Source organism: Strigops habroptila, chromosome 6 (genome assembly GCF_004027225.2).
Source record: "Strigops habroptila isolate Jane chromosome 6, bStrHab1.2.pri, whole genome shotgun sequence".
Taxonomy (NCBI): Eukaryota; Metazoa; Chordata; class Aves; order Psittaciformes; family Psittacidae; genus Strigops; species Strigops habroptila.
Genome location: NC_044282.2, coordinates 27,488,339 through 27,505,591, shown reverse-complemented (window position 1 = coordinate 27,505,591; position 17,253 = coordinate 27,488,339). Strand labels below are relative to the sequence as shown.

The 17,253-nt window shown below is 41.1% G+C and overlaps 2 protein-coding genes across 4 annotated transcripts in view; one reads left to right on the top strand and one right to left on the bottom strand.

Annotated features, from left to right (window-relative positions):
• The first annotated feature begins 44 nt into the window (after window positions 1-44).
• RWDD2A (RWD domain containing 2A) lies at window positions 45-3,968 on the top strand. Of its 2 annotated transcripts, XM_030490127.1 has the most exons (3): window positions 85-447; window positions 507-512; window positions 2,258-3,783. In XM_030490127.1, the coding sequence occupies exons 1-3, from the start codon at window positions 250-252 to the stop codon at window positions 2,927-2,929; spliced, it is 876 nt and encodes a 291-aa protein (XP_030345987.1). In that variant the 5' UTR covers window positions 85-249; the 3' UTR covers window positions 2,930-3,783. The 2 variants fall into 2 exon arrangements, with proteins under 2 accessions (XP_030345988.1, XP_030345987.1); XM_030490128.1 differs by lacking the exon at window positions 507-512 and having other exon boundaries at window positions 45-447; window positions 2,258-3,968.
• A 1,124-nt stretch (window positions 3,969-5,092) lies between these two features.
• The window catches only part of ME1 (malic enzyme 1), a 170,290-nt gene continuing 158,129 nt past the window's right edge, over window positions 5,093-17,253 (bottom strand). For both annotated transcript variants that reach the window (XM_030490125.1, XM_030490126.1), the window contains exons 11-14: window positions 16,729-16,871; window positions 14,705-14,878; window positions 7,677-7,775; window positions 5,093-5,452 (exon numbers count right to left, since the gene is read on the bottom strand). In XM_030490125.1, the coding sequence (XP_030345985.1) occupies window positions 5,294-5,452; window positions 7,677-7,775; window positions 14,705-14,878; window positions 16,729-16,871 (575 nt within the window). In that variant the 3' untranslated portion in view covers window positions 5,093-5,293. The remainder of the gene's footprint in view (window positions 5,453-7,676; window positions 7,776-14,704; window positions 14,879-16,728; window positions 16,872-17,253) is intronic.

Genomic DNA, 17,253 nt, shown 5'->3' with positions numbered 1-17,253 from the left:
GCGCGTCCGCGTCCCCGGCTCCCCCGGCCCCGCCCCCCGGCCCCGCCCCCCGGCCCAGCCGTTCCGGAGCGCTGTGAACGTTCACCGCCGTTAACGTTTGAAACGCACGGCTCAGGTGAGGCGCCGCCGTCCCTTCTCCATCTGGCTGCGGAGCGCGCCTGTAAAGGACTAAGTTCTAAGCGCTTTGTGGCCGTGTTTAACCACTCTCTGTCCGTAGTGGGGTCGCCCAGTGGAGGGGAGAGCAGCGTAATGGCTGCCGCGGTAAAAGAGTGCCTGGAGCTCCAGCTGCTGGAAGTAGAAATGTTGCTTTCAATGTTTCCCAAAAAAGGGGAAATAAGTCTGGATGAGGATGCTGTGCCCAGCGTGCAGCGCTACCTGAGGAGCACTGATGGAGCTCTGCCCCCACAGCTCGAGTATTCAGTCGCTGTTGGTGTAGGAGAGGCAAAGGTGAGAACTTCCGTGTAGATGTGTCCGTGTGCGTTGTTTGCTTTACTCTGTGCACACAGTTAAAAGTCCGCCCTAAAAAAACATGGAAAACCCCCGCCTAATTTCTGTTCGTCGCTTCAAAAGTCAAGAGTAACAAAAAACAAGTCTTGTTTTTTATCATTTATTTGAGTCTTAACTTCCTCTGGGCAAGACAGGCTGATAGAATCCCAGATAGGAATAGACAGCCAACGCCAGTGGCATGCACAGCATTCACAGGAGTTTAGCTAGGGTTGTGCTTATATCAGGGTTGTTGGTTCACTGGTTTACAGAGTTGTGTGTTACAAAGGCAATGCTTCCCCTGTGGGAATACATGTGTTGGACTTTACGTCATTCTAGGAAAATTCCCCTAGTATTTCTCTCTTCCACCCCTTGCCACGTGTACTGGCATTCATTGGTCTGTATTTGGGACATGGTAATGTAAAAATAGCCCCAAATGGCAGAATACTGTTAAGAAGAGTCACACACTAAAACAAAGCCAGCCTATGAACGAGGAAGCAAAACTTACAGTACAAGGAGTTCCAATAGTTTATCCACTTCAAGAAAAGGTTACGTATGGCAATGAAGTGATGCAAATACTTGCACAAAGAACTTAGGTCTGAGTGTATAAGAATGCAATAACTGGAAACTGAGAACAGACAAATGCAATCTAGAAGCCGTTTTCCTCAGAGTAAGGGTAACTAAACATTACAACCATTTACTGGGTAATGAGGTAACCTCACGATTGTTTGGAAACTTAAGTACAAGCTCAGGTATCTCTTTAAAACACACCCTTTTACCAGCCTTCAGAGAGAGGTTTTATGAACTGTGCAGGGAGGGCTTGGGCAGGAAGAAATTTTTTTCCATGGCAGATTGTCAAGGCACTTGGAAAGGTAATTGGTCATTTCACGATTCGCTTCCCTCTGCAGGACTAACCATATGATGTATACGGTAGTGAAGGTCCCCTAACGGTAGGTGCACGGGTGCCCCAAGCACTGAGGACACGTGAATCCTCTCCTGCTCTTGGCCCAGAGGCAGGGTTCAGCTGCCAAAGAGCTGAGGTGCTCCATTTTAAGGCGCTTTAGGAATCATCAAGAGAAATTCAACAGCCCAGGGCTTGCAGGAGATAGGGTGAGATAATCTAGAGGTTTCCCTGGCCTAAAATGCACATAAATCTTTTTATCTCCTATAATCCTGAGAATGCTTCCTCTGTTAGGTGAATACTTGCTTAAAATAATAGTAATAATGCATGGAATCATAGAATGGTTTGGGTTGGATGGGACTTTAAAGCTCATCTAATTCCAAGCCCCCTGCCATGGGCCTCTAATCATAAACACTCTCTCATATAACTCTTGGCCTTGTTTTCCTGGGGTAGATCCAGCAACTCAGATGAGTTCACTGAACAGATGTGCGTTTGGTAAGGGACAAGGTTCTCGGAAGCAAGTGTATCACTGTAGCACTGAGCACATACTGAGAACGTGCAGTAGAAATATCCCCAGAACGTAACTGTGTGCCCTCTTCCCAGCATTACCGCTGTAAACAGCAGAAGAGAGCAGCCTTGACATCATTAGGTATGTTGGGAAAGTCACGGCATGGTGCAACAAAAGAAAAAGAGCAGACAAAAGAATGGGTTATGGGGACAACAGGAAAGTGGAGGTAATTCCAGTCTTTAGGATACTGCAATCTTAGTTACATCTCCTCATAACCTGCCTTTGACGGGGACAAAGAATCTAGCATGTCCTTCAGTAGCTGCAGAATTCATTTTCCTTTTGTGTGTGTGTGTTCTGTTTTTAAGGTGGAACTGCAGGTACTGCTGCCTCGTAGGTACCCTCATGTAGCTCCTCAGCTTTTTGCAAGCTCAAGTGCACTGCACAGGCAGCAACAGTTGGAGCTCAACACTCATCTTGCTTCTCACATGAGCTCTTTGGATTCAGGTGAACTGTGCATATGTGAAGCTGTGCAGTGGCTGAAAGACAACAGCCTGCCTTACTTGGAAAACAGCAGGATCTCTTCTGAAAGTGCCTCGGAAAAGGTGGCAGTTAAAGAAACATTGCATCGCATGTGGATCTACAGCCATCATATATATAGGCAGGAGCTGAGGAAGAAGATTTTTGACTGTGCAAAGAAGTTAAATCTGACTGGCTTCTGCCTGACAGGGAAACCTGGCGTCATCTGTGTGGAGGGACTCCGAGAAAACTGTGAAGAGTTCTGGCGTGTTATTAGGTATCCCAGCTGGAAGCATATTTCATGCAAGCATGTGGAGAACATAGAAACGGAGGGAAGCGTCGATGATCTTCGTCTCTTTCATGCTTTCGAAGACCTACAGTTTCAGGCACATGGTGATTATGGCCTGAGGAATGACTACCACATGGATCTTGGCCAGTTCCTAGAATTCCTGAAACAGCATCAAAGCGGACACATTTTTCAGATTTTATTTGATGTCGAAGGCAAACTTTCAGACAAATAAGAGAAACTGTGGAAGGAGTTCTAATTTTGGACAGCAAGAGATGATGCTAACATTGAAATACTGTGCGTTACAGCTACTGTAAAAAGGGAAGCAGTTTAACATACAAGAAGAATGGTCAAGTAAAGTAGTTAATCTTAGCTTCTGAGTTGCCCTGTATCTTTGAGAGGTGTTTACTTATTTTCTGTGACCCTAGAATTGGCATTTGTCACTATGAGCCATACCTCAAAGTGCTTGCAAGGTGATAAACATCCCACACTGCATCCTGAATTACACACTGCTGTCTCCTCATATGTGCTGTGTGTGACTAAGCTGCGGTGCGGACCTGTAGGTTAAAACTTCTGCCTGCAGCTGTGGGATACCAAAGTGCCTGCAGTCACAGCTGAACGTGGTTGCCAATGCAAAAGCACACCCAGCTCAAGGAAATCTCACTGCTGCATTCATGGGTTAGTAGCTTTTGCTGCTTCACAAAGCATCAGCTCTCACTTCATTCAACTAATCCATGAAATGCAAAGGCTGGTGTCCAACCACAGGACCAAGTTTTGCTTTTAAATAAACGGGGGGAGGGGGGGGAAGAGAAAGCCCACGTCACTCCATCCCTTCTATGCTTTAGGTAGTACCTATACAATTATATTGCCAATACCAGCATTGTTGCAATCCTCTTCCAATCATTTCATTATGGTCTGGTTATGTTAATAGTAGTTTTTCAGCTGCCCAACTCATGGCATTTTATATTTACATTGTTAGGTCAAGCACCTTTGAAATGAAAACGTGTAAAATGGGACAAAGTTTAGTGTTTCCTCTGTTTTTCCCCTGTGTTACGTAAGGAAATACATGTAAAATAAAGAAAAATGAAAACCCTATGTATATTTTATATATTAAATAAAAATACGTGTAACTTTACCCATCTTTTCTCTGTCACATCAGTACTGAGAGACAATTTTCCAGCAGCTTATAACAGGAAACGATATTAAAGCTCATTAGGCAACGCTTTCCTGTGGGGTAGCGTGCTGAGTGCGTGTATTTAGGTAGTGAATTGCAATTCAGGTTTCCAATTCATAATAGATGATTATCACGGTTAAAGATCATCAATACAGTGTGTAGAAGAAGAATGTAACTGAAAAGTCCCCAGGAGCTGGGCCTTACAGGATCACTAGCTTACCGCCTGCCACTTTGTCTTTGAGCACCATACCATGAACATTGGTGCCAAGCAATAAAAGCGGATTTACTGTTCAGCTGTAGAACTTTGGCTGCTTGATTCCAAAAATCAGGCCCTTTTGACAGCAGCTATTTAAAGACTGTTTCAGTACACTCAGATGATGACTACAAAAGTACCAGATATTACTTTATTTCAAATAAAATACAAGGAAGTGTTTTAATACTTCTCTCAATAGCAATAGATCAAAATACAGAAGAAGGCAGTATTTCTGCTTGCTCAGAATGAAGATGAACCTGTGTTCCTTCACTGAGGTAAGTACCTTGTTTGTGTGATCATAACTTTGGCCAAAAGCACAGTAAGGCAAAAAATATTTACAATATCAGGCATTTTGCAGTGCAGGAGAAGGTGCCTCTCTCCTCTTTGGAATTGAGGACCTGCAGGCTGCAGCTGTGGCAGAGCTGAGGGGCTGGACAGATGAAGTTAATTTTGTAGAAATAATCTCTACAGCATGATAGTAGGAAAAAAGTTCAAGTACACTTTGTTTCCAGAACCATCCAAAGAGCACACTACATTTGTCTTGGAGTGGTAATTCTGTAACAAGTAATGATTCCTCAGAGTTTTGGGGTTTTTTTTAGAACACTGAGGCATGAGTGCAGACTCCACATGATCATGACTCAAAAACAATAAACCAATTTGCATCCAGTCCTGTTGGGAAGTTGCCAAATGATAAACTTTTTCCTTTAAAGCAGCAAAACAAGCTGGTTTAGAAATAGGCCTTATCATCTGTGAGATTTCAACCAGAAGGAAATGGGAAAGGCAACACTGTCAAAGGTCAGAAAGTATGTGCAGGAGGATGGTCAGGCAATTTGGAGTTCTCACTGACATCTGTGGTAAAACTCCCAACTCGAGATACAACCACTTACTTTGATAACAAAAAAATCTCTCAAAATACAGTGTAGGATATCTCAACTAAAATAACAATCAAAATAACCAAACAACACAAATAATACATTTCTCAGATTAACTTTTATTTTCTGATGTGCAGTTAACAGGATTTCTTGATCTGAGTTTCTAACTGAATATTGCAATTTAGAAAAAGTTTTGCGCATCTTAAAAAATTAGCTACTCTTAGGCTTCCTAGGCAGGGATGTTCTGGATATTGTAGTGCTTTCTAGCTGCTGCTAGTTTGTTCATTCTTCATTCAATATTTACAGTTTCACTTTCATGGCTTCTACAGGCCAGGTGTAGGAGTCGGCCAAAAAGCTGTTGTAATCGGTACTGTAAACCTGAGAGCGGATGAAGGCTTCTAGGTCCTTGGGCTGAGGATAGGTGGAGGCAGTGTTATTCCTGTAGGCTTCTTCTGCGATCTAGAAAGATGCATTAAAATCATAATTAGTGCTGATTTATAAGCTATTTGAGTACATTTAATAGGATTTAAAAGTTGGAATTAGTTCAAAATCAAGGTAAGACTTCATCTTCTCTGGTGCTGTCAGCCACCTATATTCACACTGAATCCAGGCTAGTGTACAGCGAGAAAGACTGGGAACAGGATGATGTTTGCATTTAAGTGAGTCTGACCCATGCTACTTTTGAACAGGATTATGTGTCTTTGCTGTTACAAATATAGCACTCCTCCTTGTCCAGTAGTATCTTGGCTTTTGTTGTGCAGTGGTGGATAGAACAGTCCACAAACGCCAACCACTGAGATGATACAATTTCTGCTTTTTCATTATCAATCAGGTTACCCTGGTTTACCATCTTCTTCAAAGCACTGTAAGAAAAGTTTGTTCCAAGCCTCCACGCTCCCTGCATATCAGAGAAGTTTATTATTGGCCATAGTTTGATAATATATTTCTTAAAGGTAAACTCACGAGAAAAAATTAGTCCTACACAATGCAGGGGGTTTAATTCTAGAGATGGCTGGGGAGACACAGATATTTGCTTGCCCTTTCCTCCCCCAGACCATACCTGAGTGAATCAATTATGCATCACAAATATAGCTGCAGCAAAAATGACGTTTAGAAGGAGGGGGAGCCCAGTCAACACAACAAGGTAGCCTATCACATCTGTAGAACACTTATTAGGGAAATGTCTGTCTTTAGACTGGACATTCAGCTATGGAACCAAAGAAGTCTGACAGACTGGTTTGATGCAGCAGCACTCTTTGGAAAGATTGGCTTCAAACTGTATTTGGCAATCAGACAAATGCTCCTACTTTGAATAAAAGGAAAATGGTCTCCTTCCTGCTTGCTCTAGCTCTCTCTTTAAAACAAATGTTTTGGCTTGGTGAGAAGCTGAGACCCCAAGTTACCATATTTAGACTTTCCTTCTAGGATTAATCTGAAGTCCAACCTGATTTGACTGAGAAGCATTTTGGGTGTTGACATAAGAGTTCATCTTGAGGTCTGTGCACATAATTATTGTAGTTGAATGTGGCCTGAATTTACACCCCACGTTTGGTATTCCAAAAATTGTTGAGAGTATTCCACCCCTGGAAGAGGCAGAGGCCATTGCTGGCCTCTTGGGCCAACCTCTTGGGCTGTATGAGCCAGAGCAGCTATTTGCAAGAATAAAGTTTCAAGAGGGATCAGGGAGACAGAATTCTTTGGTAACATTTTCTTTTCTTCTATTTGATGTAACACGCACAAGCAGAGGAGGAATTTCTATTACTGTGTTTCTGCCAAACACACAGGCAGTCTGATTTTGTCTGAGGAATTTAGGTAACATTTTGACACCTACAGAACATCTACAGAACAGTTATTATTTGCCTAAGATGATGTGAACTGTGAGAAAGATTTTTGTTAAATATACAGCATGAGTGAACTGTAGGGGAACTGTTTCACGCATGAGGGCTCCTCGTTGTTCTTTCAAAAGAATATGCAATAAGTGGAATTATTCACAGCAAGGTGACCAAGAGAGAAAATAGTAATTGAGAAAAAAAGGTCACGGAAGACCAGCAAAATAACCTCCTAAAATGCTGAAAAAACCCTACCTGAAGAACAGAACAAGGGAGGAGCTGGGATAAATACATTATTTGAAAGCTTCCTCTTCTCTCTGTGGGTTTAAGTCAGTTACTGAAAATCCATCTGCATCAGCTCAATATTTACCGGTAAAAAACAACCAACCAAACAACCCCTGGCCCAAACCTGAGCTATAAACAAAATGCATCCCCTGCAGTTAGTTATTTTGATAGGCCAGAGTAAGAATGGGATAAAAAAGGAATAGTGCCTGGACACAGGGCGACATTTACTCTTTTGACAGGCAACTGATAATCAGGAAGAGCCAAACCTTCAATTGTGCACCTCACACGACTGTAAGCCTGGAGACCTGCTCATAACTGGTGCACAGCTCAGTTTGGGCTCCCCAGACATAAACACTTGTTATCGTTCCATATCCTTCCTTCTTGTACTTGGATTACATTTACGTTTATGAATTTAAATTCAATTTTGAAACTGCTACTTGTCCAAGACTGATTGACGTGAACCAACTTCAACTTGCATGGAGGAGTGTTAGCTCATCAAATCAAATGCTCAATTACGTAGAGAACGTGGGGAGAAAAGAAGCCACAAAAGACTGAAATAAATGACTTACCCTTACAGCAATTTTCAGCGATACTTGCTGAATAGTGACTAACGGAGGGTACAGACGACCTTCCTGTAAATTCTCATCTGAAACTTGCTGAGCTATTACCTAGAAATAAAGCAGACATGTTTAACTTGAAATGCAGATGCAGCTGTGGCTTTATGAGACAGTGATCTAGTCTTAGGCAAAGAAATGGTTTTGCTTTCTCAAATCACATAGATACTGCTTAATCCACCTAGGCAGTATTTTTTACAACCAGCCTTATCGCTAGGGGTAGCTACACAAGAGATAGAAATTTAGGGAGTTATTGCCCTTTTCTCACTCAGACAATAAGACTCGAGTAAGTCTTGGGTAAGTCCATGACACACACAAACTAGCAAGTAGTTCACTGTGAGAGGAACAAAAATTCCAGCCATCAATTGCAGGTGTGTCAAAGACTTCTAACATGAAAAAAGCACCAGTTGTTCTGACAGTTGTCAAGTCATCCTGTGCGGCAAACAGAGCTGAGACCCACAAGTGTAAAATGCTTTGAATTAAATTACTGCTGGCTGAGCAGGTTTGTTGCATATCCAGCCCACACATCTTGCCTGTATGAGGTCATAAAGGTAAGTATGGTCAATTGCAGACCAAAGTAAGATAAAAGTAAGATTATCCAGGGTCTTTTAAAGAGTCACTGCAGTCAGATTTAGAAACAGAAGGTCTAATGCTAAATTCTGGTTTGCTGGCACATTAAAAACAGTGCTGCTAGAAAAAGTCTGTCCACTCCGCTTGAAGGCTGCAGTGAGTCTGTCGTCTCAGCCACAGCAAGTAACTAAAGAAATTATTTGCTCTTTGCTTGATTTTTCAGCAGACTGACCAGGGAAAACAACAATACAGAAGTTCTAATGCACATCCGAGAGGAGCGTCTCCTCTATGGCCTGAATATTCTTGCTTGGTCCTCCTAGCTGGAAATGTTTTGTTGCCATTTCCAGCAGTGGCACAGCAAGCTGGAGAAGTTGTTTTTCACTGTTTACTCACTGGCCATATGAAAAACCTTCTACTACCATGAATGTGAGGACATTCTTCGCAGAGTGAGGAGAGACAGTGCTTGCGCTTATGGGCTTACTTCATGAAAAAAATACATACTAAATAAATAAAAATAACCACAACAACTTCCTCTATTCCCTTAAAAGGGATCCAACAGATCCCTTTTAGGAAGCAAAGGGTCCTGGGGCTGCCTTTGGGTCTAATGATAGTTCTGCCATCATTAGCTAAAATCTGTTTGTCATTTGGAGACCTGAAATAGCAAAGAGCCTTTCAGGGGATCCAGACTGGGATTTGCTGTGCCTGAGAATCAGCTGATGCCAGTTAGCTAACCTGTCTTCTACCGTGTAATCTCATTGGTGGACTTGAGGGTTCCATTTCTTAAGTGACCACATTTGTACCTTCTAGGGAGCAGCTAGTTAAAACCAAATCTAAATATCTTCTAAGCAAACCAAGCACAAAATTAATATATTAAAAATGGTCTCACTGTATGCTGGTTTTAATAGCTACCTTCACTAACATCCTCTACTACAATTCTCAAGACAAATTATTAAAAAACATTAGGAGAGATTTGTATCAGCAGAATCAGCAGAGAAATTTCTCTGTCTTGCTTTGGGACAGAAAGGAAATGACTCTGGTGAGGGGATGTCACTTGCCCTTGGAACAGCTGGGAACACGTAGCAGTCGCAAGGAAAGGAGGTTCTTTGTACAGTGCAAGCTCGTACTTCTTAAAACTGTTACAGTTTATAAGCAGTTTCCATTGATATTTAGTACATTAGGCTTGCTCCTGGAGTGTGTCCTTCCGTTTAGTTTCATCCAAAAGGAAATCAGTCCCCCTCTCCTCCCAAGACCATGCTACACTGTGCACCCAGGTAGAGTCTATAGGGACACCAGGGAGATGTGCTCCAGAAGACCATTCTGATGCAAAATGGAAGAGTGATACAGAGGCACCCTTTGTGTTCCCATCAGTAGAAATGATATACTTTTGTGGAAACGAAACTCAGATAATAAAAGGTTAGAACCAAATCACCTACTAATCCAGGAGCACAAGGATACTACTGTGTGATGTGACCTGTAAAGGGTACTCTGCGGATGGAAGGAAAACTGGTCTGGATAGCATCTGGTGGAGCCATGTATGACCCATCAAGAGGTTCTGAAAACACCAGGGAAGTCCAGGAAACACTGTGAAATGAAACTGCTAACATGGCCCAAAGAGAAAGCAAGAAGTGCACTTTTGAGAGAACATGCTAGGAAGATACTAGTAACAGAGCACAAACTGCTTTCTACAGTTCCTGCTGTATGTGGGAAATAGGACCTTACGTATGTTGCTTGCAAACAACTAGGACTGTGCCAGAAAAGGTGCCTGGCTATCATCAATTCAACCTTTCTTACAGAAGTAAGTACATAAATAGTTTGAATTAAATAGCAAACACTACAGTAACTCCAGGTTCAAAGAGAAACAACAAAGTTCTCTTCTGCAATCTACACAGCATGCTGGTAGGCATAGTAGGTTTCTCCATTCAGAGTGGAAATGGTAACAAAAGCAACAAGAGTTTATACTCTTGTTGAGTATAATAAGTAAAGGAAAATTATTTGTTTACATTTTAATCCGATATTGAGAAATGCAGCAGAGATAAAAAACCACTAGGGGGAGCTAAGACAACGTAAAACGTAGGTTTTGCTTTCCATTATAGCAACTAGGTTAGTTACAATTGATACGCAGCCCTCTGATAAAACAAGATGTGCACCTAAATGTGTAACAAGGAGCTTACAATATGAGGTTTCTGCTGTTAGCAGTTCAATGGGGCTCAGCAGGAAAAATGAAATCTGAAGAAATCAACAGCAAGTTGCTGTTAGTGCGCTGCCACCAAGGAAAGGTCAGGAGTGCTTCTGTTTTGTGATGGGGTTGAGGGAAAGCAAGCCACAAAACATTTGAGCAGTGCTGGAAGTGGGAGAGGTAGCAAGCTTAACCATGTAGACGCCGTGCTATTCCTTCTGACATACTCCTGTAACAGCATTAAAAACTAAGCAAAACCACAGAAACAAGCATTTTCAAAGAGAATGACACCTTTTTCATGTGGTCCCTGAAAAACGCTCCTTGAGAACATCAGTTCAGTTGCAGGGGGCAAAATGTGAATCAACATTTGGAATTATTAAGGAAATAAGAGGCAACACAGAAAATGTAATTATACCAATGTATAAATCCACAACGTACCGCTGCTTGAACAGTGTGCATTTTTGCTCCTCCTGCTTCAAACAAGAATGGGATAGAATCAAGAGGCGTATAAAGAATAACAAGGATGATCAAAAGGTTATTTTTTTTTTTTTACAAGAAGACAAACAAAGTGATAAACTAGACTTGGGAGAAAAAAGAAGAAGATAGATTGAAATAAAATACATTAGACAATCCAAGATGACCATTTCTCATAGCACTATAGGGAACCCAACTCATCAGACAGCAGGAAATTACAAGAGGAGATTTTCTTTTTCCACAGAACTCATAAATAAATTGTGACACTAATTGCCAAACGATGTTCAAATGTATGAACATGTTTAAAAAGCCACCAGGCTCATTATGAAAGATAATCCACACAGGGATAAAATTTCCAGCGCAGGAAGGCCATACAGAACAGGCTGCCAAGAAGTTGAGAAGCCATTTCAGCAAAAGGATCACTCTGCATTTCCCCCTCTGTATTTTCCTCAGCTTCTGCTACTGCTTCTTTTCACAGGAAGACACAGAGCTAGTTGGATCTTAGGTGCAACCCAGAATGGCTATTTTCATGTTTTAAATTTTAGTTAATTCAAGTTTTTAATACAGAAATTAGCTAAGCCTTATTTCAGAACCTAAACGGAAGGCAGCCAAGACAGGACAAATGGCATAAAGCAAGTGGGGGCTTCTTGGCTTTTGGAGGACAAATTCTCTATAATGAAAGGATTTAATAGGATTATTTCTGGAGTAACTTAACTGTAGGTCATAATGCCAAGAATATTTCATTAGTTCATAATTCTCTGTCCCTTTGTTGAGTTTGGTAGGACTTAGAAGAATAGGTAATGTCCCTTGTCATCACAGAGCAATTGCCTGCAACTAAGAGTTATTACAGCTCTCAGTACCTCAGATTTATTGTCTAAAATCAAAGTTACATCCCATTTTACTTGGCAGAAAGAACACTGCAAGCAGAATTTGTTGTAGTTACAATAAGCTGTTTGTGACTTTTATTGGATTTAATTGGAGAGGTGGCAAAGCAAGAAGACAGGAGGTGCAGGCATGCAGCCTGGGCTGCTTATTTTTTATAATTTCTTTTTTCAGGTAAGCTACTGCTACAATCTGAGAAGGTCTCTCTGTTTAAAATGAATGGGTTTGGTGCTTTCAATTTTGCACCATCTTGGGTGCTTCCAATTCAAATGGAGAATACTAACCACTATTCTAAAACCCACACGAAACTATTTTGATTTTATCCTTCCATTAAAAAAGCCAAGAAAACAAAACAAAAAGCACTTTTGCTTTTGCTACGTACTCTAATTTCAGCTGAGGGCCTACACAGCCCAGCTCCCAGCCTTCACACCCCTGACACATCTTCTGGCAAAGACTCCTCTGAAATCCATCAGTGGTTGCCTTGCTCAGTAACCACCTGTACCTCACCCAAGCCTCACTCGCACACTGCCTCACACACAAGCAAGGAGACCAGATGCAAATGCTCTCAGCTCCAGCCATAAGGCCAGTAGCTATCCACTGATCTTGCCACCAACAGAGACCTTCTGTGCAAGAAAAAACATTTTTACATGTCAAACTTTTCTACGGATTTTACTAGAGGGAGGCAATTGTGTAGCAAAACCTTTACCAAAAAAGTCAGGCGAGAACCTCTACCTCAAGAGAATTTTAAAGCTTCCTTGCAATTTCTGATACTATTTTACTTCCCTGTTACATTTCTTTGTTCAGTTAAATTTCTTTGTTCTGAACAGATTTCTCTTCTGACTGAGTAGACTGCCACTTGAAACACAGTTCAATCCACGCATATGCCACCTTTCATCCATCAGCACTCTATATATAGGAACCATTTCACTTAAACCAAAATGAAGCAACTTCTAGAATGAAATTAGACAACTGTTTAACACAGCACTTTAGACCAGCAGGCGAGGATCACCGTATCCAACTGAAATTACAGGGGAGGATTTAAAGGGAGGATATAATTATCCAAAAACTTACGAGATGGATCATTGCCCTCCTAGGATGGTTAAAGCCAGTGGAGACAGTCTGGGCTTTTTTACTAATTTTAAAGATGGAAATTGTGAATCTCTTTCTTATAAAGGGCAAGCTGCTGGCAAACTGCTTTAAAGATGCCACAGTACGTACCTTAAAAAAAGCCTTCAAAAATCCAGCAAGGGCAGCGTGCAGTGCCTGCCCTTTTTGAAAGCTTCATATGACATACTGCCCGTCATAGGATCACGTTGCCTACCAGTTGCCTCTGAGTGATAGTACAGGACCATTTTCTTCCTTTAATCCAAAAAGAGGGCACAAGGAGCAAGAATTGGAATGCAACGCCCCTTAGAGAAGCTGCAAGAGCTGAGTCAGGCATTCTCTCACTTACTGCTAATCAGTGCAGCTCCTCTCTCCTCTAGAAAGAAATTACCACTGAATTGAATCTAGGTCAATTAGAGTTAAATTGGTAAATTGAGGCTACACTTCTTCCTTATTCCCATATCCTTAAAAAAAGCCCAAAAGCACCAGGCTTTTAATGACTTTGTATGGACACAGTCAGACCATCGTGCACTTCTAATCTCTGAACCTGAGCTCTCTCTGAGAAGGATGATTTTGGGGACACATTCCTGGTAGCTGAGTAGCCAGGAACCTGAGCAAGGATAACCCCCATCACTCTGCACAGAAGGAAGCTGAGTCTTGTGAGGCTCATTATATTGATCTCGGTGCCAGCCAAAATCAGAACCAACAAACAGAGGCAATGAAGGAGACAGGAAGAGAAGGAAAAGGGAAGGGTCAGACGCAGGAGTGGTAAGGATGCAATGAGGCTATAGCAGATGAGGAAAAAGATGCTAGACCCAGAAAAGCACAGAAAGTTACAATTTTGTTAAGAGATAAACAGCTACAGAAAGACTAACTTATTGTTTTGAGGGCTCTTTTGTAAAAAAAATAAAAAACCAATGTATTCAACATATGATTTCAACCACTACTCATAATCTAGTTTGAATAAGGGATTCTAAAATAATAAAGGCCACTTTCTTCTCCCATATGTGAAGATATAATCCTATGCACTTATGATATCATAATGTACGATAGCGGATGTTAGATTTTGAACATTCACTGGAAGTAGGTGGTGAATGACTCTCTATTTGCTCTCTGTTCATCTCTTGCTCACTGGGTGGAGATAAAGGAGGAGAGATCACATGTTGGGTAATGGCAGAACATCATAAAAAATTGCCTGAGGAACGAAAATAACTAATGCAGAAAAGGACAGAAAAGAAAATGGCAAGAATAATGTGGCAATTGTGTAAAAATGTGGTGAAGGAACCACAAGGCAATGGAGCACTTCCACGAGCTGTTGACCAAGGAGGTCCACAAAAAATGATTCCAACAGCTCTACTCAAAAATAGCAAAAAGATAAAAGAAATTCAATCTATTTTTGCAAGCAAAACACAGACACAAGTCACCCCAAAGCTGCCAACATCAAAACATAATTCCTTTCAATCTAAAAATCAAACCTATGTGGATGTGTATGCAAACATATGTGCATTACCTGTGATAATACAGTACTGAAGTCTTTTTTTTCCTTGCCAACCAACAGGAGGTGTGGTTTATGTCAGACTTCTGGACCAAGTATTAACTTTTTTTAAAGTAACTTCTTCAACTAGAGTTTATAAAAACCAATATACCTTGTAAATAAAGATCTTACACAGAAAACACTATTTTAGCAATTTTAAAGATAATGTTTAACTTTTTCTGTTTAATTGTTCATTATTACCAAGTTACTAAATTAAGGAATTTAAGTAATTTTTAACAGTACCTCAGCAGTTGTGAGGAACACATCCTCATCAATATGTTTCAGTCCACATGAAATAACACCAAGGGCAACTCCTGGGAACACATAGGAATTGTTACCCTGTCCAGGATAGAGAGTTTGTCCGTTTGGAAGAGTGACAGGATCAAAAGGACTTCCACTGGCAAAAATACCTCGGCCCTAAATTGTAACAAGAAAGCCAAAGAAAGCACGTTAGTTGAGAGGACACTGTTGAAATATTTCACGCATCCTTTTAAATATTTATCACCTTGGAAGCTGGGTTGCATCTATTTAGTATCTCTTCCAAGAGGGTGTTAGAGCTATTTGACTGAGTATGTTTCAAGAACATCAGGATGCTGATCCTAGAGATCAGTGGCAATTCTCTGTGACTATCTGATGTCAGAGAGTAATGGCTGCCTTATTCAGGTAAGAGCTATCTGCACAGTTTAGAAGAGCAGAAACTGAAAGCCCACCCTCATTATGCACTCTCTGCATCTACGTCAGAAGAAGGGTGTGTGGGAAGAAGGTATGCATGTGGAGCTGTGAAACTCAAAGTGGACAATACTGTCATGGTAACAACGGGTGTGGGGTGGCCCAGAAGCAGCAACAGTGGCTTAACATTAGCTACGAGGAATATTAGGTCTGGTGTCATTCAGTAGTATGAATGATCAGAGTTGTGATACCATCAGAGTACTAAGAGATGGGCTCTCAGGGAGATGGAGTCTCACTGTTCCCCTGGAATAAGGAACACCGCGATGGAAGCAGATGCTGGAACCATCAAGTCCTGTTCAAGGATGGCAGAAGAGGCACCTCAGAGGTGACTCACCTACAGCACTACTGGTTCTCCCCAGATCATTCATGTTACACAGGGAGAGAAGTAATTTCTACAGCAGGCAATGCAGCTTTGGAATGAGGGGAGTGACACTGCGCAGGCTCTATGCTCACAGCCCAAAGGCCCCTGGCTCTCACCTTGCTGGGAAGCGAGCACCCTCAAATTCAAGCTGTGAATTTAGGTGGGGAAGAAAAGCCAGCTTTTATTTATGCTAGCACGGCTGAAGTGATAAATGCCACTGTTAAATACTTCAGAGGCACTTTGTATCAGAAATATCTATGTCTATTTTAGAGAACTGGAAATGTGCATTTTAAAATATGCCACTGTTGCTATTCAGCTCTTCAGAAGAATATTCTGTTTGGTTTGGTGTCATACAGTATTATCGTGGCCAGCTTATTATACGTTTTGGTGACAGATCAAATATTTCAGTGTGTCTTTTGCTCTGCCCACCAGATGTTGTTATGCATTGTAACCAAACTTTCATGTAGGCCGCTTCCCTGGCTCTTGCATCGTGCTGTAATTGTGTGCAGTGCAGTGGGGAATGAGCATGGTAAATATGTCATTTAAACACAGCGAAACTGTCATTCAAACTGCCCTGTATTTGACAAGAAATCCAAACACAATCCACTGTGAAGCACATACAGTCAAGTACTCACACATTTCAAACTGTAGACTGAATACAATAATAAATAAGTGAGCACAATTCTCTTAATTTTCATCTATGTTTCCATAATAGAAATCTTTGTAAGAGGAGTTAATTACGTCAGTTCTTAATAAAGAATTCTTTTAAAGATTCTATTTCATGTATTGAGGTATTTTCTTACCCTAAAAAGTATTTATAAAATCTCAAATTAAAAACATGCCACTGTGTGTATATATTACACAAAGTGGTGCAGTTCAAAAACACGCGTAAGGCTTTAATGATTGACGGTTACTGATGCTTTGGTTATAATAAAGATTATGAGTCTTGCCTGACACCAATAAAAGCTATTAAATGTTTTTATGAGGGTGCAAGCATGTAGTGACTTCAGTGAAATTGTCATGATAAAATCTGAAATACCTGTTACTAATTTAACTCATTTTCTCTACACACAGAGACATGATTAGTACTTGCTACTCCACTCTCTGTCTTCCTCCCATTTTAATTTCAATTTTACTTTTCACTGTGTACACTGGAGAGATGTTAATCTTTGGTTACCTCAGTATATTTGTAGCACTGCTCAGCAGTGCATTCTGCTTTGCTGGTAGGATTGCTGAGAGCAAAAATAATAGGACGTTTGTTTAAAGCAGCCATATCCTGAAGAATTTGTTTAGTGAAAGCACCACCAATTGCAGCAACTCCTAAAGAAGAAAAACATAGACAGAACAAACAGACAAATTAAATCAGTTCAAGGTAAGACGTATGTCACTTTTAAGAGAACAGAGCTCCTTTTACTGCATACCTCCCTCTTTAAAATGGAGTTCAACCTTTTTTTCTAACATGTGGTTAAAATAAAGTTTTGTATAAAAGATTCTGCAGAAGTGAAACTTCAGTGTTATCCCTAACGTAAGGCAGAACCTATTCACCCCTGTACAGTCTGGCGAATTTCTCACTTCACTTTTCTCAGGCCCTTCATATATATTAGAAATGTATCACCCAACCTGCAGGTAAGTCCAATAAGGAATGGAGAGGCTCAACTCTGGCTCCTAAAGTCTCATGCAACAGACTAGATAGTTTCTCCCA

Excerpts from the sequence above, each read along its gene's own strand:
- RWDD2A (XM_030490127.1), top strand. The coding sequence starts at position 250 with ATGGCTGCCGCGGTAAAAGAGTGCCTGGAGCTCCAGCTGCTGGAAGTA.